This window comes from Amphiura filiformis, chromosome 4 (genome assembly GCF_039555335.1).
Source record: "Amphiura filiformis chromosome 4, Afil_fr2py, whole genome shotgun sequence".
In the NCBI taxonomy this organism is placed as follows: Eukaryota; Metazoa; Echinodermata; class Ophiuroidea; order Amphilepidida; family Amphiuridae; genus Amphiura; species Amphiura filiformis.
In genome coordinates, this window is record NC_092631.1 from 3728219 (window position 1) to 3756094 (window position 27876).

At 37.7% G+C, this 27876-nt stretch overlaps 1 protein-coding gene across 1 annotated transcript in view; it reads left to right on the top strand.

Moving 5' to 3' along the window:
* LOC140149631 (uncharacterized) overlaps positions 1 to 27445 on the top strand; it is a 122372-nt gene extending 94927 nt beyond the window's left edge. The window contains exons 4-8 of the mRNA XM_072171711.1: positions 4947 to 5048; positions 20110 to 20334; positions 23551 to 23658; positions 26164 to 26274; positions 27441 to 27445. Of these exons, the coding sequence (XP_072027812.1) occupies positions 4947 to 5048; positions 20110 to 20334; positions 23551 to 23658; positions 26164 to 26274; positions 27441 to 27445 (551 nt within the window). The remainder of the gene's footprint in view (positions 1 to 4946; positions 5049 to 20109; positions 20335 to 23550; positions 23659 to 26163; positions 26275 to 27440) is intronic.
* The last annotated feature ends 431 nt before the right edge of the window (positions 27446 to 27876 follow it).

Genomic DNA, 27876 nt, shown 5'->3' on the forward strand with positions numbered 1-27876 from the left:
TCCGTAAATATAACAGAATTTTCGTTATCAGTTCGTCATCCTTAAGGTTGCTCTTGCTTTCTTGCCCTGCGGGTCCTTATATTGGGGTCTCACTTGGAGTGTTTAGTCGTCGTATTGGAGTCTCCGGCCCTGCGGACTTGATGATTTTGGTTGATACTGGGCCCCAGTATCAACAAACAACAATGAGGGGGCACAACACTAAATCCTTCCGCATTTGGTGTAAGCTTGTATAGTTCCGGTTAAAAATAGCGCCTGAGCGAAATATATAAACCTCTCGAGGGTACTAAATTTAAGTGAATCGTGCTTGTTTTTGATGAAAACACTAGAGTAGAACCTCAACATTAAAAATATTTTCAAAAAATGTTTCAAATCGATTGTCAATTAGTGACAGGCTGTCGGAATGATATCAAGGCCGGATCTGGTAAGGAGGCGAATTTGTCGGCTGAAATTCGTGAGGGCACTGTTCAGGAGTCCGTAGCTCAAAATTTGTATAAAATTTCAGACTTTCTACTTTTAGAAAATCCATACGACATTTTCTCATCTTTAGGCAAAAGGGTAGAAAAACGAATTTACTTTCTTGTGTTTTCACGTGTATTTCAATGGGACGATTATTTAGTGGTTTGCCCCCATGAGTAACCTTAAGGGTGACGGGCTATCTCTAATTAGAAAAAAATAACCTTAATGTTAAAACCTTGAGTAACCTTAATGTAACTTCTAAAATACTAGTTTTTATATTCTATAGTGTTATTTTTACCTAAAATATTTCTTCACTACGTTGAAAATACGTTTTAAAGTGAATTATGACCAACAGAGGGCGCTATTACTGTACTAAAGTACGTGGTATTTTGACAACGGGATACACCGTGACCATACGTATGCTAGCATACAGCATACTCTTCCAAACACGGTCTTCACCGTGACAATATACTTAGACTATGCCATACTTTTATATAAAAAGCATGTTATTAATGTTAATCATGATGAAAGCATTTAGTTGAACTCGAAATTATACTGATATTTATTACATCAAAATACTAGTATAAAATTGTTATGAAAAGGTTTATATAATTATATTAGTGAGAGTAAAAAGTAAAGTGTACGTAGACTTATATTATTGAATGCAACATATCATAATGTCATAATTGTATTGGCACTTCAATACTGAACAATTCTGATTTTAGAATCTGCCAGTTTATTAATCGCGAAATTCCATGTTAAAAATAGACTATCGACTTTCAATTTTAAACGGGATTTTGAACGGGCAAAGTCCCTAACACTCACACTGTCAATCATACTTGTAAATATCAATCAAATTTAACCGCAAGCAAATACAAGACGCGCTCATGCACTCACTGACGCGTTCATGCAATTACACAACACAAAAGCCGCATACTTGTGTACCATGTAGTTATTAATGGTAATGACAGGTGCCCAAAGGATTTAAACCATAACGAGATCTGGGCGACCAATCACAAGCCAGATCCATTTAAAGATGCATCACATCATGGCCAATTTTAGTAGGCCAGATTTCCGACAATCTCATCCATAGAAGCTCATAGACAGCCGTGTTAAGCATGAAAACCACAATCCAAAGTCAGTAGTCCACTTGGGAAGACAGAGGGAGTAGAGAAAAGATCACATGTGAAAATCTATCAATTGTGCACACATATTAATTAAATCAGAGTTTTAAGCTTAAATACAATATCCAGAGTATGCACAATGGGCAAGTGGACTACGGGGTAGTCTACAATACACTACGTATTGTCACAGTGTTTTCCATGTACAATATGTGTGTATTGGGTCGAAAAATAACCGGCCAATATTTAAAGTATTCTCTGAAATTCTAGAAATTATAGTTTTGTAACATGTCCTAAATTTTTAGCTAATTTAGGTGTTTGGAAATATTCGCACTTTTGTGTTTTAGGAAATATGAAGAAATTATTTCCAAAGCGTGTTAAGTCTGCAACCATTATGCTTCTCATTTTACTATTGTCTCATTTCGTAAACAAAAGCCCACACAGTATTGTTACCTTGCGTTCGCTTTATAATCGTTCACCCAACTGAAACTATAATACCAGCTCATTGCTCATTGCACAGGTAAAACAGAAACATGTGTAGTGTGGATTTAACCAGAGAAGATGTGATTTAATCAGTTGTGCTGTTTTCAATGAGTATTATCTTGGTTTTATAGCTTTTAATGGTCCTGCAAAGGTCGTGCTGAATTTTACTGTAGACATGACTGCATCATGGTCAATATGCGATCCATTGCTTCAAATAAGGACGTAATTACGAATTACCCTTAAACGTGGTTTAGTCGAAAGCTGACCAATTTCACCATCATTTGTGTGTCTGTTGAACCCTTCGAAGTTTTCATATATAAATCATGTTTTATTTTGATTTGAAGTCCCAAGGCAAGTCAGGGAGCTTAAGTATGAACAAACTATTTGTCCTCAGTAAGCATTTGGACAACCCAACCGCTTTAACCAACATATCTAAACAACCAAAAAATCATATTTTTATCAAATTACTTTTACTTTTCTTACTAAAAATTGCAGATATTTATTATGTGAAAGGATGGGAATGTGTGTCACCATGTATAGACGAATCCAATTTCACGCATTCCTACACTTCAATGAAAGTCATAGCTGGGTCCCCCTTAGGTCTATCCCATCTAAAATGTGAAATGATGTGGCCTCGTAGACAAAAGAATTATGAACGTTTACAACACAATACAATTCAACATCGATTTTTAAGCGGATTTAATCCACCCAATTGGTTAGTAACAACACCAGTTCGGTGTAGACGGGACCCAGTAATGGCCGACTGAATTCTGACCATCACTTGGCTCGTTGGATTTGTCTATAATGCCTCCAAATTGAATGACCCGTGATCAAGGCGTGTTGGTATCGATCAATTTATACACGATCATCACCGCTCACTTCATTCGATCCTAGCGTTGTCAGCAACATTCAGTCCATCAAACATTTCAGTGTAACATGTTAATGCAATTTCATATTGCTGCTTCCAGTTTCAGGCTGCTCAAATATAATTTTTTCATTACTTTCTCCATCAATGCGATTTATACACAAGTTTGGTATCATACTGTAGCTAATAAAATTCTTCACACATTCATATTAAATTTAATGTTTTGAATTATTTGTGCTCAAATTTATGACCTCTCAAACTAATGGGCACTTTATTTTTGTGATGCCTTTATGTTGTTCGTTTGACGGTGTAGTGCTTCGCTTACATTTCATAACAGAAGCACTGATTTATTGGTACATATGATTGCTTACAATGTTTATTGTGTGCTGTATTATCTATGCCCGTGCAACGGGGCATAGATATTGTATTTGTTGTGTTTAGTCTTCTCCTTCGTCTTCGCCTTCTTCTTCTCCGTAAGACCAGTCCTTTGCACTCCTCTAGCTCAAGAACTAAAGTAGCCTCGGGGCCCATGCTTGGTATAATGATGGCCCATGACCCCTAAAAATTTCCTGGGGTAGCCTCGACCCCAGAGGTCAAAGGTCATGGGCTACAGGGGGAAATATGTGTAAAATTTGAAGCATCTCTAGCTCAAGAACTATAGCGCCCTCAGGGTTCATACTTAATATAATGATGGCCCATGACCCCTAGAAGTGACCTAAGGTACCACGACCCCAGAGGTCAAAGGTCACAGGCTACAGGGGGCAATATGTGTAAATTTTTAAAACCTCTTTAGCTCAAGAACTATAGCGCCCTCAGGGTTCTTGCTTGGTACAATGATGACCAATGACCCTTAGATATGTCCTGCAGTAACATCGACCCCAGAGGTCAAAGGTCATGGGCTACAGTGAGCAATATGTGTAAAATTTCAAACAGCTCTAGCTCAAAAACTACAGCGCCCTCAGGGTTCATAATTGGTACAATGATGACCCATGACCCTTGATGTATTCTATATTAGCAGCATCCCCAGAGGTCAAAGTCTAAAGGCTTTAAAAAGCAAAATAGGTACGACCTATTAACACAGTGTAGCGCAATAGGTAGTATTTTGTTAGCTCCCTGTGTTTGGAAATTGATCACTTGACAAAAACTCCCTTAAAAGGGAATGTGTAGGCATTTTGATTTTTGATTTTGGACCACCTCAAAAGGTTATCATGATGGGACAAGGGGTGTGGTTGGTTAAGGGGTGGGGTATTAGAGAGAGTGTGGTCCAGTTTGGTAGTGCTTTAGAGATAGTGAGGGTCTTCAAGAGTGAAGGCTTGCTAGGGTATTAGAGAGAGTGCGTGCCAGTCTGGTGGTGTTTTAGAGCGAGTGAGTGTCTGGTGGAGTATAAGAGAGAGTGAAGGCTTGGTGGGGTATTAGAGAGAGTATGGGTCAGTCTGGTGATGTTTTAGAGCGAGTGAGTGTCTGATGGAGTATAAGAGAGAGTGAAGGCTTGGTGGGGTATTAGAGAGAGTATGGGTCAGTCTGGTGATGTTTTAGAGAGAGTGATGGTCTGATGGGGGTATAAAAGAGAGTGAAGGCTTGGTAGGGTATTAGAGAGCGTGTGGACCAGTCCAGTGTTATGAGCATTACATGTATATCAAATGAAAGCTTAACACAAGTGCTTTCACATGGTGCTCATCAAGTTTTCGTTTGTGAATAGGGGAAGGGGGTTAGGTGTGGTCACGGGCATAGATATTCGTGTTTGGTCAAACACATTACTGTGGCATCTAGTTGCCATTTCCCCTAATTATTTTCTGAAAATATTTAGCTACCGAGATTTTTAATAATCCGAGACAATTGAGGTTTCCGAATTATAATCATAACTTAGTTTTCCCCTAACTTGTTCCTCAAACTAGACGCATAAACACGATGATAGTACCCATTTAACAGATTTTCCATTTCGCACTTGATTTGGGGAATTTTGCTTGAAAATGATATTTACTTTTGTTTGTCACAACTCATGAACAATTCTTACTCGTCAGGAGGCAACAAGCTCAGAAAAATGTCGCAAGCTGTAGAGGGATCCGATGTGATTCTCATGTGCACTTCTGCAAGGTACCAAAGCAGTAAAGACTGCGAGAAAGGTATGTCCTTAAGGGGTGGGGTATGAACGTTTGGACAGTATTTATTGTTGGAACATTAGAGCACATCAGACATATCGAATTGCATTCTGAATACGAAGAATGTCCTTCTGATATCAAATAATTTTCATTTTTTGAAGTAAATTTTATAAATCTGATGATTTATACTTGAAGTGTATGTAGGTGGGATAAAAAGCCGACGATCAATTGAAAATTTTGACCTTTCGTATTGAAGATATGGATTTTTTTTTCCCTAAACACCAAAAAAAAATATGTCTTTTGGGGAAAAAATCCATATCTTCAATATAAAAGGTCAAAATTTATTTCGAGGACTGTTATATCAAAAATTTGAAAAATATCAAATTTTAATAATTTGTCATAAAATTTATATTATATCGTGAATTTCAAAAAATGAAAATTATTTGATATCAGAAAGACGTGCTTCGTATTCAGAATGCAATTCGATACGTCTGAGGTGCTCTCATGTCCCACAAAAAATACTGTCGAAACGCCATAAACACTTATTCTAGATCCCTTAACCTGTGGTCATTAGCCTGTTCGTTGGCCTAACGTTGGCACAACATATTGCTTGATGTTTGCACAATGTTGGTAGGTGAACGATGGGCCAACGCAATTTTGTCCGTCGGCCCAACATTGTCATGATGATGGCAATTTGACCATAGCCAAACATTTACCAACATTGATACAACCATTGGCTAAGAAGCCAAATGAGTTAATCATGAAAAAATATTGATAACATTTACTAGTATAAATGTTGATTTTTTGTTCAAATTCATTAAAAAGTAATATTAAAATACAAATCTTACTTATGATTGAATTCCTAAGTTATTGTTGTTATTATTATCATTATAATTATTATTTATTAGGCCTATTAGTATTATTATTATGATTTTATTATAATGATTATTATTATTATTATTATTATTATTATTATTATTATTATTATTATTATTATTATTATTAGTTTATATAGTGGGGCTTTTATAGTCTTTATTTAATGTCACACTTTAATACGCCTAATGAGTAGGAAATATAAACTTGACCATTCCCATGACTTAGACAACAGTATTCTGTCGCCAAAATGCGCTGGATTCATTATACTTAAAAGAAATGTTTTCAACCTCATCCTCCCTAAATAAACAAATAGTGCGGGTTACAATATGCCCCCCCGTTCGCGTTACCAAGTCAACATATAAATAACATTAGAAGCTACGTCACTGTACCAATACAGGGTGTCCCAGAAAAAATTACCGAGCGAATAAAATTGAACGTAAGTCGAGAAATAGATATCAAAATCAAAAAATTTAAAATGTATCGCATAGCCTATTTTGTCGTGCATCACATACGGAAATTTTATTTGATTTGGTTGACTGGTTGCGAAGAAATAAACGATTACATAATGCGTGCATCAATGCAGTTCATTCCAAGTTTGATCAACATACTCGCTCATCGCTTCCTAAAGTTTGTGTATCTCATTAAATTTAGTCCACATTATCTATTTTAAAATCCGACGGTGTTATGTCATTCGATCTTTCACTGAAGATGAATAACAGTTTGTGCGAGAAAACTTTGATTTCTGCAATTAGAAGCTTTCCAACATTAAAGGGGGGTAACCCTATTGGTTTTGGATATGGATTGTCTTTAAAATTACATAATAATATCAAATATCTCCCCCTTTATGCTGCTTTGTGAAAAAACGAGTGCATTTTCAGCGTAAATGTGAATAAATAGCCAAATTTGCAATCCAATACCTTGGTATACGTGAATTGCATTCTGGGCAGGCAAGCAACAACAACAATTCCCGTTCGCATGACGAATGCTGACATGCTGTACAGTGCCCTGCCCGTATTGAACGGAAAATATTTGTGGTTTTTTTTGTTGTTGTTTTTTCGTACCGTTTCAGAAAAAAGGAAACAACATATATTTCCCTTGCAATATGTACATTTCAAATGAATATAAAAAAGTTTGTGTTAAAAATGGAGAGGAAAAAAACAACTTTCGATACCGGGTTTTGAACCGGGTACCTCTCGGGTAAAAGAATGATGCGCTTATAAACCAATTGAGCTATTTGACCCACTGAGATCGTCAAGGAATTGTTTTAATTACATACGGCGCACCGTCTCCTCAGCACTTAGTGTAGTTCGCTTTTTTCACAGAATGTGTATGACGCGCAACCAAAGTAGCTGTTGAGGAGACTGATGATGCGCAATTAATTCCCTGCCCAGAAATCCGAAGTAATTTTTATTATTTACAAAATGGTAGCCTGTAAAAACCGCTGTGTTTCATGATTTCTCCGGAAATACATCGACTTGGAGCCAGGGTTTTCTTTAACGCACAAAACACGCGTATTTACGCGTTCAGGCACTTTGCTGACTCCTTTAAATCCAAAGTCCCAAAGTCCAACGCGTACAAAATCTTGAAAACGTACGCGTTCAGATATTGCAAGATTTGAATAGAGAAACACCCGATATTGTGCATTTATTCTCGGCTTTTGGCATTTAGGACCTACTCCCGATATGTTGGGCCCATCACATTTTGTCAGCATTAATCCATGCATGTTTTAGTGATTGCGAGTCTCTAAAATGTGTCAGTTTGAAATCTTGCCAATTGGGTTAGGGACCTTTTTTCTGTTTAAATGATTCACCAAATGTCTTCAATTGGACTTTAATTTTGCAAAATTTTCCCTCTTAGGGGTGAACATCCCTCTCAGACACCCCCATGCGTAGTGGATAAACAAGTGACCATTTTCGCTTCTGCTTTCGACATTTGCCAATTTAGGCCCTATTTTTAACACAATTTATAAGCCTAATATGGAAAACATGACAAAGAAAGGCTTCATGGACCGTCATTTCACAATTTTCGGCTTTTCAACTTAATTTTACACAGTAATAGTGCCAAAATGGTCCACCAAATCGCTTCAATTAGGTCTTCATTTTGCCAAATTTTCCAAGTTCTGAGGTGAGAACATCACCCTGCGTAGTTGATAAACAAATGGCCGGGACAAATGGCCACTTGCACTTCTGCTTTCGACATTTGCCAATAATGTTTAACACAATTTATAGGCCTACCATAATAGGGAAAACTTGCCGTCCGAAGGCTCCATCATGATCATGTCCATGGACTGCTCATTTCACAAATGTTCGGCTTTTTTAAACTAAAATTTTACACATTAATAGTGCCAAAATGATCCGCCACTGCTCCAAACAGTGACGTAGATTTCTTTTTGACTTGGGGGGGGGGGGGTGTCTTGAAGTATAGTGAATCCAGCACCTTTTGGCGAAAGAATAAGTTTATGGTACAAAAAATTTAGCCATTGTTGAAATATGGTGCAAAAGTGGAATAAATTCGTGCTAAGCGCGCAAAAATGTGCACTTTTTGGGCTAAAATGACCAAATATGAGGTTAATTTGGTCAGAAACCCACATACAGGCGTCAACATTGGGGGATGATTGTATGGACCATCCCCTGGCAAAATATTGGGGAGATTTCTCCCCCCCCCCCTCTCCCGGATCGACGCCTATGGCTCAAAAAACAAACATATTGTTTAAAAATGTCTTCAAAAATAATATTATAAAAATACCCCTTGGGCAATGTTTTTGACTCCTTCAGAGGAAAAATTCACAATTGAAAGGGTCAAAAAAATTTGAAAATACCCCTTCAGCAAAATGCTTAAAGAAAACCCTGCTTGGAGCGTCAAATTTCAGGATAGTACATACTGCAGTTACTGTCCGTTTTCCTATACACAATACACAGTGCTCTCACCATTGACGCGCGACCTTTACCAATAGTCTAAGTTAGAAGTATATTGCATTTGCCTAGTTAACATCACTGTGTGAAAAATAACCGGCCAATATTTAAACTATTCTCCAAACTTCTAGCAAACATATTTCTCTAACATGACCTAAAATTACAGCTAGGTTAGATGTTCAGAAGGGGTCGCACTTTCGTGGAATATGAGTGAGGGCAAAGCATAGCTAGCTCATAGCTAGCCAACTCCCCGTGTTAAGTGAGTGGAGATTTGACCGAAAATATTGAGCTATATTGGTAACGGACCGCTCCGTTCTGAAGGATGCCACAAAAAACGGTACAAGCTACATTTAAACTATTCTATGAAATTCTAGAAAATATAGTTTTGTAACATGTCCTAAATTTTTAGCTAATTTAGGTGTTTGGAGAGGGTCGCACTTTTGTGTTTTAGGAAGGATATGTAAACGACAGATAACACCAAAAATATGAGGAAATTGTTTCCAAACCGTGTTAAATCAACAATCATTATGTTCCTCATTTTCAAGAATGCTGGTTAACAAAAAGCAGGCCATTGTCTCATTTCGTGAACAAAGGTCCACTACCATTGTTTCCTTTCGTTTCCTTTATAATCGGTTACCCAACTGAAGCTATAATACCAGCTTTATTGCGATATCGCACGTGTAAAACAGACACATGTGCACAACCAGAGAAGATCCGATTTAATCAGTTGAGCTGTTTCAATGAGTGTTATCTTGGTTTAATAGCTTTTGATGGGGTTTAAGTCCTGCAAAGGTCGAGATGAATTCTACTGTAGACATGACTGCATCATGAATGAGAAAAATAGTATCTATTATGTGATACCAAAACCTCATCAACAATGAAAAAAATCGGGGGGATGATGCTGTCGATCGGGTTACGGACCTTTAATTGTTTATGTTGTGCAAACATGTTATATTTCCAAAGAACATTTGAGCTACGAATGACAATGATCAAGTGCTTACAGCTTTACGTGTAATTTTTGATACCATGCAACATTATTGATGAAGTTTTAAAATATTTAAACTTTGCATTACAATTTCTTAGAAATATGCCAAAAACATTAATGTGTGTGAGGAACTTTTTAAGCCAGCTGGAATTCTTTATGCAATAATTCTTTATGCAACATTTATATCAACATTAACGAAAAAATATATTTACAAGTACCGAGCATTATCTTACAAGCAAGCTTTCATTTTCAATATCCTGCAGGTTTTCAAATTTGAACAAAACCTAATTAAATGTTTTGCAAGAAACAGATTGTTTAAAAAGAACGAAAAGGATTTCACAGAACAAAATATGAAGCCCATTGATAGTTAACCACTAGTGCCGCTTGTGTTGAATGATCTTTCTTTCAAACTTGGAATGAAGTGAATTGACGCATGCGTTATGTAATCGCCCATTTCTTCGAGATCAGTCAACCGATTCCAGTAAAATTGGCGTATAAGATGTAGAATAAGATGGGCTGTAAGCTGATGTTTAGATTTTTGGATTCTGATGTCTCTTTCTCGACTTACGTCCAAATTCATTTGCCCGGTAATTTTTTCTGGGACACCCTGTAGACTAGGTATCTTTAAAAGCTTATTATGTTAGAAAGTTTTGCATCAAGATTTCAAAGATGTTTTAGAACGTTATTACAACGTTTTATAACCTTTATATAATCCGACAATAAAACATTTTCTGTAAAATGTTTTGTGTTTTCTGGGATTGGGAAAAACACAAAACGTTACATGAAAAAACACTACAACATTATAAAAATGTTGTCGAAATATATTTGGGAAACATTTCTGCAAAATATTTTGTCAACTTATAAATAATATAATGTTAGAATGTATGCATTAAGTTTTTAAAAATGTTTTTAGATCGTTATTACAACGTTTTATAACTTTTATATAACCCGACAATAAAACAGTTTCTGTAAAATGTTTTGTTGGGAAAGAACACAAACAAATGAGATTTTCAACTTTGTTTGCGTTTGTAGTGTAGCACTGTAAGCATAAAATAGCCCATTTTGTGTCATCTATCACCAAAAGACTCCTATTTTAAGCTCATTTACTTCAAAGACCTTATGTTAAAAGTTTCGGCCTGTTTCCGCATGTAAATTTCAATTTACTTGTACTATATGATGAGCGCACCAGGCGCACCCCCGGATTATGCTTAGCCACCAAGTATTGACGGATTCGATGCTGAACTAAACATCAATCCGTGGCATAACCTGCTCTGAGACTGAATTCTTTCAAAGTGTCAACAAATAGAACCAGTATATTATTTCAAAATATATAATAGAGGGTTGGGGTAGCAACGTTTGGAAAGTTTTTTTTTTTTTTTACGACATGTCATAACTGGGCATTAACAGCAGAGACAAATAAATCATTTAGAAGCTGCTGACGAGGATGCACCCAGAAAGCGATTAACCTCCCTGCTAAAGCTGGCCCTCGATCTAATGGCTGGAATTTGGGACATAGCGTCATCATCCCTATATCTTCGTGTCAGAACAGCTGAAATGACTAATTATTACGATCTGCGCATGATCATCACCCTCTTTAATTCGTGATCCTCGCATCCTCTTTTTATGACATTTTTCAGTAGATTTCCACGAAAAAAGCTTATTTCCAAACTTTCAGTTGATTCCGATTTTGCGTTTGCGAGTTATGCATGATTATGTGTATTACACTGCTCCATAGACAATGTGTTGTAATTTCGTTCTGGTGCACCAGAACGAAATTCAAATTTGGCGATATTTTTGCTAAACGAATTAATCTGCAAGAAATATTTGTTACATAAACATTATGTAGCCAGAGGTATCCAGTGGTGTAAAAATCTCAACTTTTTTTTTGTTTTTTGGGGGGATGAGGCTGTGGATCACGAATGCCCCTTTAATGTTGCTAACTCAAGGAAATTCGATTTTTCATCAGTTTTTGTTTTCAAGACGCAGAGTGGAATTTCAACACATATAGTCAAATGCAAGTCTTACAAGTGTTTTGTTCAAACAGCAACAAAATATCGGTATATATTAACGGGGTTTGAGAATATAATCACATCAAAAGAATCTACACCATCACCATAGCACAACATGTAGTCTATTTTCATTATAGGAATAAAACCAATTCATCCCAATATGCAACGGAGCTCAACGGAGGAATGTGATCTCTTTGTCTCTGAGTTTGCTATTCTATACGCCGTAGAAGTGACGTAGTTAATCGGATTAACTACCATAGCAATAGATGAATACAATTTGGCTATACCGCCCTGCACTACAACGTTCACGCGGTACCTATGCATTGAACCATAGATGTCAAAGAAAGGCTGACCACTCGCACATGTAAGATAAACTTGTATCTTTGAAAATAGCGGTATTGTATTCAATCTATGTTTGCTGACATACACAGGTGATAAGTGCAATCTGCTTGTAGTGCAGGGCGGTCTATTCAAAAATTGTATTCATTTATTGCTATGGTAATTAATCCGATTTTGACGTCACTTCTACGGCGTATACAGACCATTGAAAGACTCGATCTTCAACAATACATTCGCAATAGAATTAGCTTGTTTATTTTGAAAGAAAACTCATAGCTGAATCGCTGGGCTATTGGCATAATTGTTATTTAGCCAATTGATTTTTAACGAATCGCGCATCGAGCGCGGAGTGCAAGTACAAAGCTAATTTTGTAATAGATGCTACTCTCAGCAGCTGGCGAGCAGTTTATAAAGACACGTGCTTTGATGCCTATACAAAATGCAGGGGGGGCGTGGCCTAGCGGTTAAGGCGTTGGACTGTGAATCCAAGGGTCAAGGGTTCGAATATCAGGTCCGCCTAAGCTCGGCTGGCTCTTTGTGTCCTTGAGCAAAGCACTTCACTCTACTTGCTTAGTGCTTCGGAGGGCACTTTAAGCCGTCGGTCCCATGTACATGTATTTTCTCACATTTATGCAGTGTGCCCGTAAAAGAACGTCACAGGCTATTCGAAAAGAGCAGGGGATCATCCCGGTATTGTTGACTGTACTTCAAAAATACACTCATCTACTCTAGGTTCCAGAGTAAAAAAAAATAGGTACAGCTTGTCTGTACGCAGTGCGCTAATACTCATACATATGAGGGAGGCACTAATAAGGAAGAAGAAAAAATAATTCTTTACCAGGCGTGGATGATGTGCATCGGACATATCGATTACAAAATCTCAAATTCGCTCTTCAACCACAAGAAACAAAAAGTCAATTGTTGCACGTAATGTAGGTCAATTGGTTTAGTGAGTTAAGGGGAAAATAGTAAAAATTCAATGACCTTTTGAAAAGGTGTCACTACTTTCAATATTCACCGATTCATTGGAAAATGGTCTCAAATTATTATTAAGAATCAAAACAGTATAGTTTCGGATATATACAACATGTACAATATCAATATGTTTAAATAAAAATTCCTTTAAAAAGGAATAGGGCGAGCAAATGATGTAGTGTCAAGATAAAGGTGTAGTTATTTTATTGTTTGAACTGTTTCTTTAAAGGAGTATTTCGTGATCCTAGCATCCTCTTTTTATGACATTTTTCAGTAGATATCCACGAAAAAAGCTTATTCCCAAAATTTCAGTTGATTCCGATTTTGTGTTTGCGAGTTATGCATGATTATATGTGTACAGTATTACACTGCTCCATAGACAATGTGTTGTAATTTCGTTCTGGTATACCAGAACGAAATTCAAATTTCACGATATCTTTGCAAAAAGAATTAATCTGCAAGACATTTTTTGTACATAGAAAACTGCAATTGATGACAGTCTGAGTTTTGCAAGATATGGATATATAGATAGTACTTGTATAGACATGTAATAATTTGAATATATCATAAGGATAGAAAGTAATTATACATCAAATATATATTATACAAAGTTGAATATATATATATAAATGTAATAGTAATAAAGTACAAGAAATAAAAAGTAAAGTTGCTTTTGAATCTGAATGGATGACACTTTTGTTTGGGAAATAAACATATTTACAGTATCTTAAGGTACAAGTTGATGATGATTGGACGGTTGTACAGATATTACCAAAATGGTAAAAGTAAGGTAAGTTAGGTGAATATGTGGGTATACTGAGTAAGAGAATGATGCCATGTTTAAATATATAAATAAGAACAACAAGTATAGAAATGAAACAAACATTTTTACACAAATTGGCAATAAAATCAGGTTCTTAATAGCCAATTAGTCTACAACATGCCAATTTAGTTTCCAAACTATTTGGTACAAAACGATGCAGTTTCCAAACTATTTGGCAGACTTGTACCCGAGTCCAGCTTGTCCGAGTCCGAGCCGAGCCGAGTCCATTTGTATCCGAGTCCGAGCCAAGTCCGAGTCCTTTTGTGTCCGAGTCCGGACTCGAGTCCAAGTCCAGGGGTGCGAGTCCGAGCCAAGTCCGAGTCCAACAAAATATGATTCGAGTCCGGACTCGAGTCCGGACTCGGTCAAAGTCCATGCCCGTGTGTGTGTATGGGGGGGGGGGTCATTCAACTTATGATGTGACAGGTGTCTGGCATTGCTTAGTAGGAGCCTATTTGTATAAAAATGGGTCATTTGGGTATAACAAAATGAAAAAGGGATAATTGGGTATAAAATTTTGAAAGAAGGGGGTCATTTGGTATAACATTTTGAAAAAATGGGTCATTATTTCCCAAAAATGGAGCAAAATTTTAAATTTTGTTTCTAATTTGAAAATTTACAATACAAATTTGCTGAAACTTGAAAAGAAAATTGCAAAGTTTTTTATGCTAAAATTGTAGAAAAAGAAGGTCATTGGCCATAAGTCACTCACTACACTATACCACACACCGCTCTCCCTATACCAGACTTGTAGTACCCGTACTCGTACCCGTGTCCCAATTTCCGTACCCGTGGCTTCGTACCCGTACTCATGCCCTATTTTTACCGTACCCACGGGTACGGTTACCATACAGTACATGGTTAATACACAAATGCAGGAAAGTGAGAATAGAATATACTATCACTTCCCAGATGCATGTTAACTCCACTCATGAATCCCACTCTGAGTCCTCTGATCATAAATTCATAATTAAAACAATTAGGTTACATCATGAATGGGGTTGTGTGGGGAGTAAATGGAAAGCTTTAGCAAGTGCCCTTAAATTTATTTTAGCCTGGTCCAGGGCCCTGAAAAATATCAATCCAACCCTGGCTACACAAAAAGAACATGAATGCTGAGATCTACAACAGCCTGTGCACACTGCCACCCATGACATGTATGCTCCATGTACATGTCTCATTCACACAATGACTGATCAATACAGAAAAAGACCTAGCAAACTGGAAAAACATTTCAAGATTTTTTTTCTTTTGTGGTGAATTTTTATGTTTTATGTTAAAATATCATTATTTTAGCTTGTATTAATTATTTTGATATTCCCCATTCAAATACACTCCACTACTTGTATGCTGCACACATGTAGAACTAATGATAATGTGACTGGTGCTGGGGACTGGAGTGAGATTTTCTGCCAGCCACATGAGCTCACAGTGTACATGTACTTCTTCTGCCAGGCTTGGGCTAGTGCATCTGAGACAAATGAATAGAGAGGTCCTTACCATACTGAAGTTTGGGATTTGATAAGAGATTTAAAGGAGTTTTAAAATATTGATAAAACATGAATATAATTATCCAGATGTGCATAATTAACGATAATAATTATAATGATTGAGCTAATGGATAATCTGATGGATGTGTATTGTGTAGATGTGCATGAATGTACTTGGAAAATTGACAATTAATTTAATTCCAATTGATGTTTTAAGATAAATAATTTTTCCACATTGTACATGGATTGATTGGACTGGAATCGGACTGGGGTCGACTTGAGCCCGAGTCCTATTTTTTTTTACCGAGCTGAGCCTTTAAATGTTCAATTCCGAGCTGAGTCCGAGTCCGGCAAAAAGTGGACTTGAGTCCGAGTCCAGACTCGAACGCGACATCACTGCTAAATATACTAAAGTATGTTGAAATTAGTATTGCACAGTCTGGTTGTCCATACAAAGACATAGTTTTTTCACTTGCATCCCAAAATATGTCACATTTAGGCTAGATTCACCATGACACCAATATTTAATCTCTTTTTGTACTTGTTTTATTAATTTGTTTATACTCATACCCATAATTATGGGTATGTCTAATTCCCCTCATAATACCCATACCCATGAACAGGTATCTCCTGATGGTAAAAACTTCTACATGTATCAGACCACCTGTACTAAACAGCACTCACAGCAGTCATGTGGGGCTATCTGTGTGTGTGTGTGGCACACTACATGTAAACGCACAGTGAACATGCACCCAGGGACTAGAGAAGTGTCACTAGGCTGCATGCAGCATACATGTAAATGAATTGCAATGTATTCAAATATATCATAGAAAAATATCATCATCATCATCGTTATCATTCTCTTTATCATCATCATTATCATCATCGTCATAATAATAATAACAGAAATTCACCTTTAATTCTAAATATCTTTTCAAATTTGTCCCACACAAATGTGCACCCTACAGCCATTACAATTTACTGAGCTGAGATGTATGGTCCAGTGTGCATATTTCTCTCTTTCAAGATTGGATTGGAAAGTTCCATGAAAGAACTCTTAGATATTTTGATGTAGTCCAAATATTTAATAAAGTTTGCATTTATTTAATTATCAATTATTTCATTAATGATAACAATAATATGATTCTACAAAGTGACAAATAAATCTAAATAATTTGGTCGATATGTAGGATATATGACATCACAGATTTGACAGCCCCAATTAATTTGTAAAATTGCCAAATATGTAAAGTCAACAAATTTGAGATCTACTTTGACATTTTTAGATAATCATTTCACATTTTACATGGATTTAATTGGCCTGGACTCGGCCCTGACTCGGCTTCGAGTCCGAGTCCTTTTGTGTCCGAGTCCGAGCCGAGCCGAGTCTTTTGGTGTTCGAGTCGAGCCAAGTCCGAGTCCAACAAAAGTGGACTCGAGTCGGACTCGAGTCCGAGTCCGGACTCGAACGATACATCTCTGCTATTTGGTACACTGAAGTTTCACAATGCACAATATTAAGAAATTCAATCTAGTATTGCCAACAAACTATTGAAGTAATATTGAAGTAAAATATTTCTGACAATTCGATGCAGGCCCTAACGGTCTTGACTCCATCACAAAATTGAGACGATTGTCAAAAATCTTTGTTACGATATTGACAAGGGGACGCCGATATCACCAAAAGTATCAATGAATACAAAGTGGTGCACGTCAACAACAATTGACCAATGAAAACACCGTTAAGTGGAAGTCAATTGGAAGAAGCGCATGATCAAATCGTGCAATCTACCGCATATCATGATGACCATGATACATACATACATACATATTTTATTTATTTCCATCATATCAAAATACATGCAAGCAAATTTAACAAAACGGCAAAATAGAATTTAAAAAAAAAAAAAAAGATGGCGGAGATGTAACAAAAGGCAAAAGCCTGAATTGAGCGTTACACCACCTTAAAAGAAATATTAGGCTAATTAATATAATACTAGAATTACAGAAATTAAGAATTACACTCAAGTACATTTACACACACACACACACAAACAGATGTCTCAAGCAACAAAAGCAAGGTAATGTAGGAAAATAACTCACAAAAATAAATCATTTGATCAATAAGTCAGAATTACGGATGTGATAAGAAAAATAGTTTCAACAAATCCTAAACCAATTATATACATGTACCACATACTGATACATAATTTACAACAAAGATATATTATATGCTTAGATTTTTCTCCATGAGAAAAGACGACAAACGCTTTTAAAAGAATTTAAATTTCGAGCCGCTTTAATATCATGGGGAACGAGTTCCAAAGTTTCGGTCCCAAAGTTAATACAGATTTAATTTTGTGTATTTCGAGTCTGTAATCAGTCTTGCGTGTGTTGTGAGAAGTGGATCTAACAATTCAATGCTATTTTATCTCCGTGTTCTGACAGTAAATTTTACCCGAATAACATTTTCACAAGATTTAAATTTTGTCTTTAGGCTTAAGTGTTTCATATACAAATGACGTACTTTACAAGTTAACTTCCACTGATACCCAAATATTATAAGCCTACTAAGGAATATTTCCCGAGTAGTATCGGATCCCTCAATCTAGTATATACAGTGTATATTATTTTCAGGCTCATCTTACCCCCCCTCAGAAAGTCGAATTGGCACGGCACATTAATTTACTTCTGAATGGTACCTTGCGCCTTTTAGCTCCAGTTATTCATTACACCGATTAATGGATTATCGTTAAACCAGCAAACCTGAGTGAGGGCGTCACAGACTACTGTTTTTTCTTTTTCGTCTATGGAGGGCGTATCGTATCATTAACAAATTATATACGCTAAACAAAACACGCAAGCACATTGAGGCAAGTAATTTGCCAGTATTCATAAAACTATAACGAGGCTATTAATGTTGTTAAATCAGCAAAGCTGGGTGAGGGCGTATCGTATCATTAACAGATTATATACGCTAAATAAAACAGCAAGCACATACAGGCAAGTATTTTGCCAGTATTAATAAAACTGTAATGAGGCTATTAATATAGCCCAACTGTACGTAAAATCTGGCAATACCGCTAAATTAATAAAGAAATGAAAATATGTGTTGCAATTTTCGGATTTGCATACAAGTAATTCTAGTTCATCCAAGTTGTATAACAATTCTTTTAATACAAACACACATTCCTTGTAAAGACGACTTTATAGCACTGTTTGAATATCAAAATGAAGTAATAATTACAAATTTAAATGTACACTATCGCCTCCGTAGTTTCCTGAGTATATAGACAGCACGAATATTTTCTGCAACGCTGGAGCAATATGTATGTCAAAACCAAAGGTCAAGCACCATATGATCCTATGCAACCTTGGTTCTACTGTTCTACATAGACTACTTACCACACAGTGTCATCGCCCCTATATCTTCATGGCGGAAATCGCCATGGTAGGTTGAATCCACAGCCACTCATGGCAAGTTTCTTCCGACCTTTAATATGAGACACAGTAGCCAATTGACCTGACTAAGGCTACTGACAATAGCCGGGGTAATTGATTTCTCGCTGTGTGAGTAAGCTTGTATACGACATTGCGGTCAATGGTCATACTGCCTCCACTGTAGTGAGTGCAGCTATATAGCCTGCGCGCTGTAGTCCATACAGGACCAACGCAATATAAAATTAGAATTTTGGTCAGATTTTGAGTTCAAGACGCATGGCCTTTCCTCAAAGCGCAAACTAACGACTATCATATCTGTTCAACACGTATTTTCAAGTGTATGAGACCACATCTGGTTTCTTGAGACAAAATCATTTGCGGGAGATATTCATCATTTTCCACCCCGGTATCCGAAGATTTTCGTCTGATATCAAAATCGTGCATAGCAATTCACGTGTATCGATCCCGTGTATTTATTTTAGTATCTCTGCTGCATCAAATAATTATTAGCCAGGCGATGTCGGTGTGTACCATCTATTGGTAAAATTAGACTCCTTTTGTGCTCCTTGTGTGATCTCTTGAAGCTACATAATTTGAGACTATGGCCGCTTCAACATGTGTTCAATCAGAGAATGTTGAAAGTGTGAGCCCTGTGCAAAAGGTCATTTACATTTTGCCTGTTTTGCCTTTAACTCACTAATCATTCATAAATATATGCCACTAAAACGTTTTTGTTCCTTATGATTAGAGGAAAAATTGGTACATGTGATCCGATCAAATTGATGCCCCGGGGGGGTACTCAAGTTTGGTTTTGGTAGGGACGTGCCGCTGAGAATTTGAAAGTGGACCCATAAATATACCAATTTTTCAAGAAATTTGGACCCATTTATATACCAAAAGTCCAAATTTTCGGCCGAATTTAACCCAAATTGTCCTAGTTTTTACAAATTTTCCCAAAATTTTGGGAAAATTTTGAAAATTTTGGCTAAATTAACGAAAAATTGGGCTATTTTCCGAAAAAATTGAGAAAATTTGGAAGAAAGGACCCATTCATATACCAAAATAGGCTTTGAAAAAGGGGTCATTGATATACCAAGAGGCTGAAAATGCTACCCATATTTGCGGCACGTCCCCGTATGGTCATTTGTACTGAGAACCCCCCCGGGGTTGATGCTTTATATTTAACTTCCATCTTGAATTTGGCACCCTTTTAATGGTGATATGCATTCTCACAGAGGCAAACTACGCTGACTATTGGGAGAAACCCCTGGTTCATTTGAAATACGACAATCACAAGGCCTCCAGTTGGTTAGGAATTCTGATCTGCAATGAGATATATTACGATGTAAGGACAGATGCGGCCATGATGAAAAACCTGCCTGAAATCGTAAAAGCTATTAATGAAAAGCTTCCTTCAACCGGTTCAAAGGGCACAGTATCATCAAAGCCTGTCTCCAAAGGTAAGTAATGCTGGTTTCATACTTTCCTGCCGCTTGCTGCTTTGCCGCTGGGAAGATGATTTTGCTTCACTGCGCAGTCGCACCAGAAACGCTAGCGGTGACCAGCGGCAAGCCGATATATCGATCACTCCACCGCTTTGCCGCCGCGGCAGCACCGCTGGGAGTTGAATTTAAATCAACTCGGAGCGGTGCCGTTCTGACGTATGACAACAAAAAACGATTTTGGAGCGGTGCTGAGCGCCAAGAGTGGCTTTCAGAGTCACGCTACTGCCGCTCAGCGGTGTGCCGCGCCGCGTGCAGACATCGGTGTACCCAAACTTACAGTCCTTATTTGCTGAGGACTTAAAATAAAGAAATTGTAAAAAGTTGCCCAATTGGGCAGAAAATGTGTAAGAAGTGAAAGTCCAAGTCACAAGCTTTAATTGAATGTAGGTTGCACTGTCGTAGCACTTAAAATAAAGAAATTGTAAAAAGTCCCCTCCCAGGGGAGTCGTCTCTCTTACTCTCCATAGGTTGCTGTTGTCAGTCTCTCTTACTCCCAGTGAGGCTATGCAATATGATTAGGGGAAACTATTCCAGAGGGAGTATGTAAATTAAATGGAACAGCCTTTTTGGGGCCATTTCAGAGGGAGTATGTTAATTAAATGGAACAGCCAATGGGTATGTAATTTAACTGGAACAGCCTTAACGCTTTACACTAGTATTTCCAATTACCATCACCTATATTATAATACGGATCTGTCTGTTTAGTCCTACGTGTGTGGGATGGGTGTTATGATGTTATAATGAGCCCGGAAGCTGCTCTATTTGATGAGAAACGGCCCGCCCTTTGTTTTTAACATTTGGGGCCCTGGGGCCGATAATATTTAACTTATGAGGCCCATGTACATATGTTGAACTATAATTCTTTAGTGCTATCAGTAGACTCAAGCTGGGCACTGTAGCTGCTTTATTTACTGTGTAACGGCCGGCCCTATGTTTTAGCGTTTGGGGCCCTGGGCCCATATAATGTGATATATGGGGCCCACATATACACAATATAATTATCAGGTGCAATCTGTGTACAAACTCTGAGCCATGAAGCTGCTTTATTTGATGAGAAACGGCCTGCCCTTTGTTTTAACATTTGGGGCCCATAATATTTGACTTGTGGGGCTCATGTAAATCAAATGGAACAGCCATTTCAGGGGAGTATGTAAATTAAACGGAACAGCCTATTTTGGGGCCATTTCAGAGGGAGTATGTAAATTAAATGGAACAGCCAATGGGTATGTAATTTACAGCCTTAACGCTTCACCCTGGTATTTCCAATTATCATAATTTATTATAATACGGATCTGTCTGTTTAGTCCTACGTGTGTGGGGTTGGTGGGTATGAGGGTGTTAGTAACAATATAATTCTCAGGTGCTACTGTGTACAAATTCTGAGCCCGGAAGCTACTTTATTTTATGAGAAACGGCCGGCCCTTTGTTTTAACATTTGGGGCCATGGGGCCCATAATATTTGACTTATGAGGCCCATGGATATACGTTGAAGTTTAATTCTCTAGTGCTATCAGTAGACTCAAGCTGGGCACTGTAGCTGCTTTATTTACTGAGTAACGACCGGCCCTATGTTTTAGCGTTTGGGGCCCTGGGGTCCATATAATGTAATATATGGGGCTCTCATGTACATATCACAATGTAATTTTCAGGTGCAATCTGTGTACTAACTCAGAGCCCTAAAGCTGCTTTATTTGATGAGAAACGGCCGGCCCTTAGTTTTAACATTTGGGGCCCTGAGGCCCATAATATTTGACTTATGAGGCTCATGTACATATGTTGAAGTATAATTCTCTAGTTCTATCAGTAGACTCAAGCTGGGCATTGTAGCTGCTTTACTTACAGAGTAACGGCCGGCCCTATGTTTTAGCATTCGGGGCCCTGGGGCCCATATTATGTGACATATGGGGGTCATATATACATATGACAATATAAGTCCTATCTGTGTACCAAATCTGAGCCCTGTAGCTACTTTATTTGCTGAGAAACGGCCGGCCCTTTGTTTTAACATTTGGGCCCCTGGGGCCCCTAGCCTTGTACATCTGGGGCCAAAATGGGCAAAAGGCACATCTACAACTTAGGGCCCATACATATGCCACATATGAGCCCTAGTGATCTTGTACTTTTAGAGCTAGGCTTGTCAATCTGTTGCACCATAGTTTAACTTTTGGGCCCCTGGGGCCCATAATATATAACATATTGGGCTCTTGTATATTTGTAAATATAGAGTACCCCTAGGGCTATCATTGTACCAACTCAGGGCCCTGAGGCTGCTTCATTTGATGAGAAACGGCGTGCTTTGTATTTTCACATTTGGGCCCCTGGGGCCCGTGACCTTTGACCTCTGGGGTCAAGATGGGCAAAAGGCACTTCTACGGGGTAGGGCCCATAATTGTACCACATATGGGCCCCAGGGCCTTTGTAGTTTTAGCGCTAGCCTTGACAGAATGATGTGTTTGATGGAGAAGGAGAAGGAGATGGAGGAGAAGAAACCATAGGATGGGAAGATACCCTGCATGCTCTGCATGCGGGTATAATACCGAGATTTATTACTGCTTCTTGATGAACATGGGGAATAGTGCCCTTATTTACTGCATACCAAATATGGTCTGAACCCTTTTGAATAGTTATACAGGATTCTGAGTGACTTTCTATAATTACCCTGTCAAATTTTCTTGATTTTCTTTAAAATTCGACCACCGTTTGGGATATGGTTTGGATATTTTACCTATATGAAACCAAATCTAATCTGAAAAACTGGGGAAATTCGTTGAAATTTAAGCCAGAGATGACACAAAACATGGGGAATAGTGCCCTTATTTACTGCAAACCAAATATTAAATTTTCTTGATTTTCTTTAAAATGCGACCACCGTTTGATATTTAACCTATATGAAACAAATATAATCTGAAAAACTGGGGAAATTCGTTGAAATTTAAGCCAGAGATGACAAAAAACGACCTTGATTTAATTCTATTTGTCACAGATATTGAGTGAACACATGAAGGTCACTTTAAAATTGCTGGTGACCCCTTTACTGCCTGGCACATTTAAAAAAAAATTATTCTTTGGTGTAAAGGCCTATTCTATATTATATCATTTCTTTTACTGAATCTAACAAAAAATACAACCTTGCGCAATTTACAAAAACTATTAGCCCCATTGTAATTTCAGGTCGCGTGTTTATCAGCTACCAATGGGAAGACCAGAGGAGAGCGAAGCAGTTGAGAGATGAACTAATTCAGGATAGCTACAAGGTCTTGTTGGATATTGACATGATGGGTAAGTTTGTAATTCCCAATGCCCTATTCGATGGAAACACTTTCCGACATGGCTATATAATGACAGTGGAAGCTCTTTGAATTCTGTATACAATTGTACGAATCTTATTCTTAATGAAAAATAGAAACTAAAAATACGGTAGGCTCCTGACGTCGATCTGTTGGTGGTGTGATGGTGGCCGACTCGCCCACCCTGGAAAAATCCGGGGGACATTTTGGAGGGACAAGGGAAGGGAAGGGGAAAGAGGGGAAAAGGAAAGGAAAGAAGAAAAAGGGGAAGGAAAGAAGAGAAAAAGAAGGGGGAATGGGGTAAAGAAAGGCTCAAGAGGGAAGAAAAGAGAAGCAACAGAGAGTAAACGAGAATAAATAAAAAAGAGGGAAATGAAAAAACAAAAGGGAAGCCTAAGATTGGTGGGGGAAGGAATAGGGAAATAGGGTAATAAAAGAAGTAAAGAAAACAACTTGCATGTTTATTGTGGACGCAATTCATGCACAAGGGGAAGGAGTGTAAGAAAGGGGGAGAAATTGAAGAACATTTAGGGAAGGGAACGGGAAGTGATTTGAGGGGGAAGTAATTTCAGTGAGTGTAATGGAAGGGGTAATGAGAGAAAGGGGAAGAAATTAAAGAATAAGAAGACGACGGAAAGAGAAGGAAGGGGAACTTATGGAAGAGTAGGGAAAGTAATTTAGGGGGAAGTAATTTAATGGAAGTGGGAAGGAATGAGATAAATAATTGAAGAAACCTTACATTTTGTTTACATGGTAAAATGTTCACATAAAAACATTACAGATGTATGCAAGGAGGTTTCTCCTCATGGTATAAAAACGCCCAAAACCCATGAGCTTCCGGGGGCTTCGCCCCCTGGACCCCCACCAGGGCCCTCATACAGGCCCCTGGACCCCACGCCAATAAAGGCTCCGTTCACTACGCTCGCTCGCTTTGATCTATTTCTTAATCAATTTGTGGGAAATTTTTGGAGCCTTGCCCACTCTGGTTGAGAAGGCTGGCTACGCCCCTCGGTGTGAATCATAAAATCAAAATGATATTATACAGAGCAAATGAAGAGAAGAATGAAAAAGAATGACAATGGATAGTAGGTTGAGAAATAATAAGGAATATAAAAATGCTTCGGAATCGGATAACAACGTTTTCACAGTATTTTTTGTGGGACCTGAGAGGACATCAGAAAGATCGAATTGCATTTTGAATACGATGTTCTTCTAGTACCAATAATTTTGAATTTTTGAAATTCGCGATATAATTCAAATTTGATGGCAAATTATTTTTAAAAATTTGATATTTGATATTTTAAATAATTAATAGTCTTCGAAGTCAACTTTATAAATCTAATTATATGTACTTAAAGTGTATGAAACTGGGATGATAAATAAAACCGACTATTATTGAAAATGATGACCTTTCATATTGAAGATATACGTACCCCCCCCCCGACCATTTTTGGTGTTTGAAAAAAAATTCTTTTCTCTTCAATTCGAAAGGTCAAAATTTTCATATGATGGACGGCTTTTCATCCCAGCTACATGCACTTTTAAAAATAGTAAGTACATATCATTAGATTTATACAATTTACTTCGGGGACTGTTAAATTTTAAAAAAATCAAAATTGCTTGATATCAGAAGGATATTCCTCGTATTCAGAACGCAATTCGATATGTCTGATGTGCTCTCATGTCCCACAAAACAAAATACTGTGCAAATGTTTCAATCCGACCCCTTAACACAATTTGAGCAGGTTTGAAATTTGGCCCTGTTTTACCCAAATTTGGCCCTGTTTTTCGATTACCTTTTATAGTCACCTACTACCCTCCCCCGCGGGACTAGTAGGGAGAAAGTACATGTTATGTTGATTCCAGTGGTACCAACAATAATTGGACCTATTTTTTCCGACACCAAATTCCTTTAAGACAGCCTACAGATTGTATTCCACTAGACATATTGATTCAGAAAATAGATAATTTGAATCATCTAGGATGAACCAAAAATGTCAGTGGTCAAATTATTGGGGCCAAAAACATAAAAGTACTTCGATTTTTACAAGAGAGATGTCAATTTGTATCGGGTCATGGGACAGTACAACAAGTCATACATAAAAATCATCGTATAGATCACTGTACTAGTCATGGGATAAGGATAAGAATTCTCAATTTCTTATTTTACGGCCAATGACTTGTTTTGATGCGTTACCTCCTGGATAGCGCAAACTTTTGTTTTTATTTTAATCATTATATGAAAATAAACATTTTGACACTTCATACGTAAAATTCGGAGCATTTTCATTTGTGTGATTTTAACACAATTTGAGCAAATTTGAAAACTGACACTGTGCAAAGTTCAATGACCTTTTCCTGCTAAAATATTATTCTGGTACAATTTATTATCATGCAGTCAGTACCATAAACATAACGGGTGGTTATCGATTGATCAACAAATGACGTCATACGCAGAACCTTACTCATGTATAATGTAATTCGTTTTTCGTTACAGACGAAGGCGCCGGGAATATTCTTGACTGCATGGCCAATGCGGTGGAGAATGCTGATGCCGTTCTTGTATTGATATCAAAGAAGTACAAAAGCAGCCAGAGTTGCCGAACAGGTGTGATAATTATTTCACTTTTATTTTTAACAACATTTCAAGTTTAAGTAAGATAATGTTAAACAGATATATTTCGTAGATTATAGTTTTACATTTCGTATTTTTTGTACATTATAATAACGCCAGTTGTTTTTTGTTTGTTTTTCCTGTACTTGGGACTGGTGGGGGAAATGTGGGTGTGGGTGTGGGTGTGTGTGGGGGGGGGGCATGGCCCCATTGCGCAGGACTAGGGTTTTCGTACATGGTGGTACGTGAACAATACGCGGATTTAGGGTTTCTCTACCGGAAGTCAATTTGTGCCGAAATTCCTTCCCACAATGCAATATGTGTATTGCATAACAAAGAGTATTGGTTAACCTCCGGACTGTTATCTTCAATGGGTGTGAACTTATTTTTGGACATGCCTCTATTATAATGATACCCACACAGTGATCTGTCTGTACACAGATTCTCTATGCATACACAGGGACCGTGTATGAAGGAACTACTGGAAACGGATTATTGATAGCTATTGTCAAGCTATTGTTATCAGATTATCTTTTACTACCTTCGATTACATGCGAGTTGCGCCGAGGGCGCGATGTTTGATTTCTTATTATATAAGCTGTGTTCACACATGTACTTATTACCGGTAATATTTTGTCTGGGCTTATGTCCGATCGAATTAAATATTTTCCGCTAATCCCTTAGCACGTCTACATTAGTCGGCAATAGCGCTATGTCCGACGTGTTTATGTCCGATAAGCCTATTGCCGGTCATAAATCCCTCCTTTCTACAGGAGCACCATCAGGAAATTTAACCCGATTTTAAAGGTTTTTTTCACTGAAAATTCAATTCCAATAAACGCCCCTCTTTAAGATAACTTAAGACTGCCCTCATCATGCTATCATTTTTTTCGGAGAGGGACCCCAAATTTACAAAAAGTCGCTTCTATAAAATGCGACCTCCCCTATTTCGGCAGCAAAATGCCCCCCCCCCCCCACCCCACCGTTTACACCAAACAGTCATCAGTCTTTTTGAATAAAATAAGCACATTATCTGTAGTCATCGTGTTACTCCCTACATTTTGGTCATCAAGTTTTTTTTATTGACACCCCCTATTTTTCTTTCCCCTTAATCATCTTATAAAATCCAATTGCATGCCTTTTTGTTATCATGCTTATAGCTTAATAAATTAGAAACTGTAGGTCATCCAAATAAGGATGGTCAATTGCTCCTGCGCCTGAACTTTTCAGTTTCATCTGATCATGGAGGGTGCGATGGAGAGTTTTCAGTGCCTTTATGTTAGGATGTATCTGCTCCCTCGACGACCGTACGGGGAATCCCTTGTCATGTAATAGCGTGGCTATCTCCTCCCAAAGCTTCATTTTATCCCAGGATGGGCCAGGAATAATTTCCGGGTCTCTCCAGATTTTGAGGAGAGCCAATGTTTCCTTGTCATTCCAATTGACCTCTCTGTTGCGTTTATTTATACTAACATTTGCAGCTGCAGCCATGATGATATCACGCAGAAAATTACTCTCCTTAAAATTTTGCGCGAGTGATATACTCACAGTTATATCCGACAGCCCAAAAGTGCTGTCCACACGTAATAACTATTA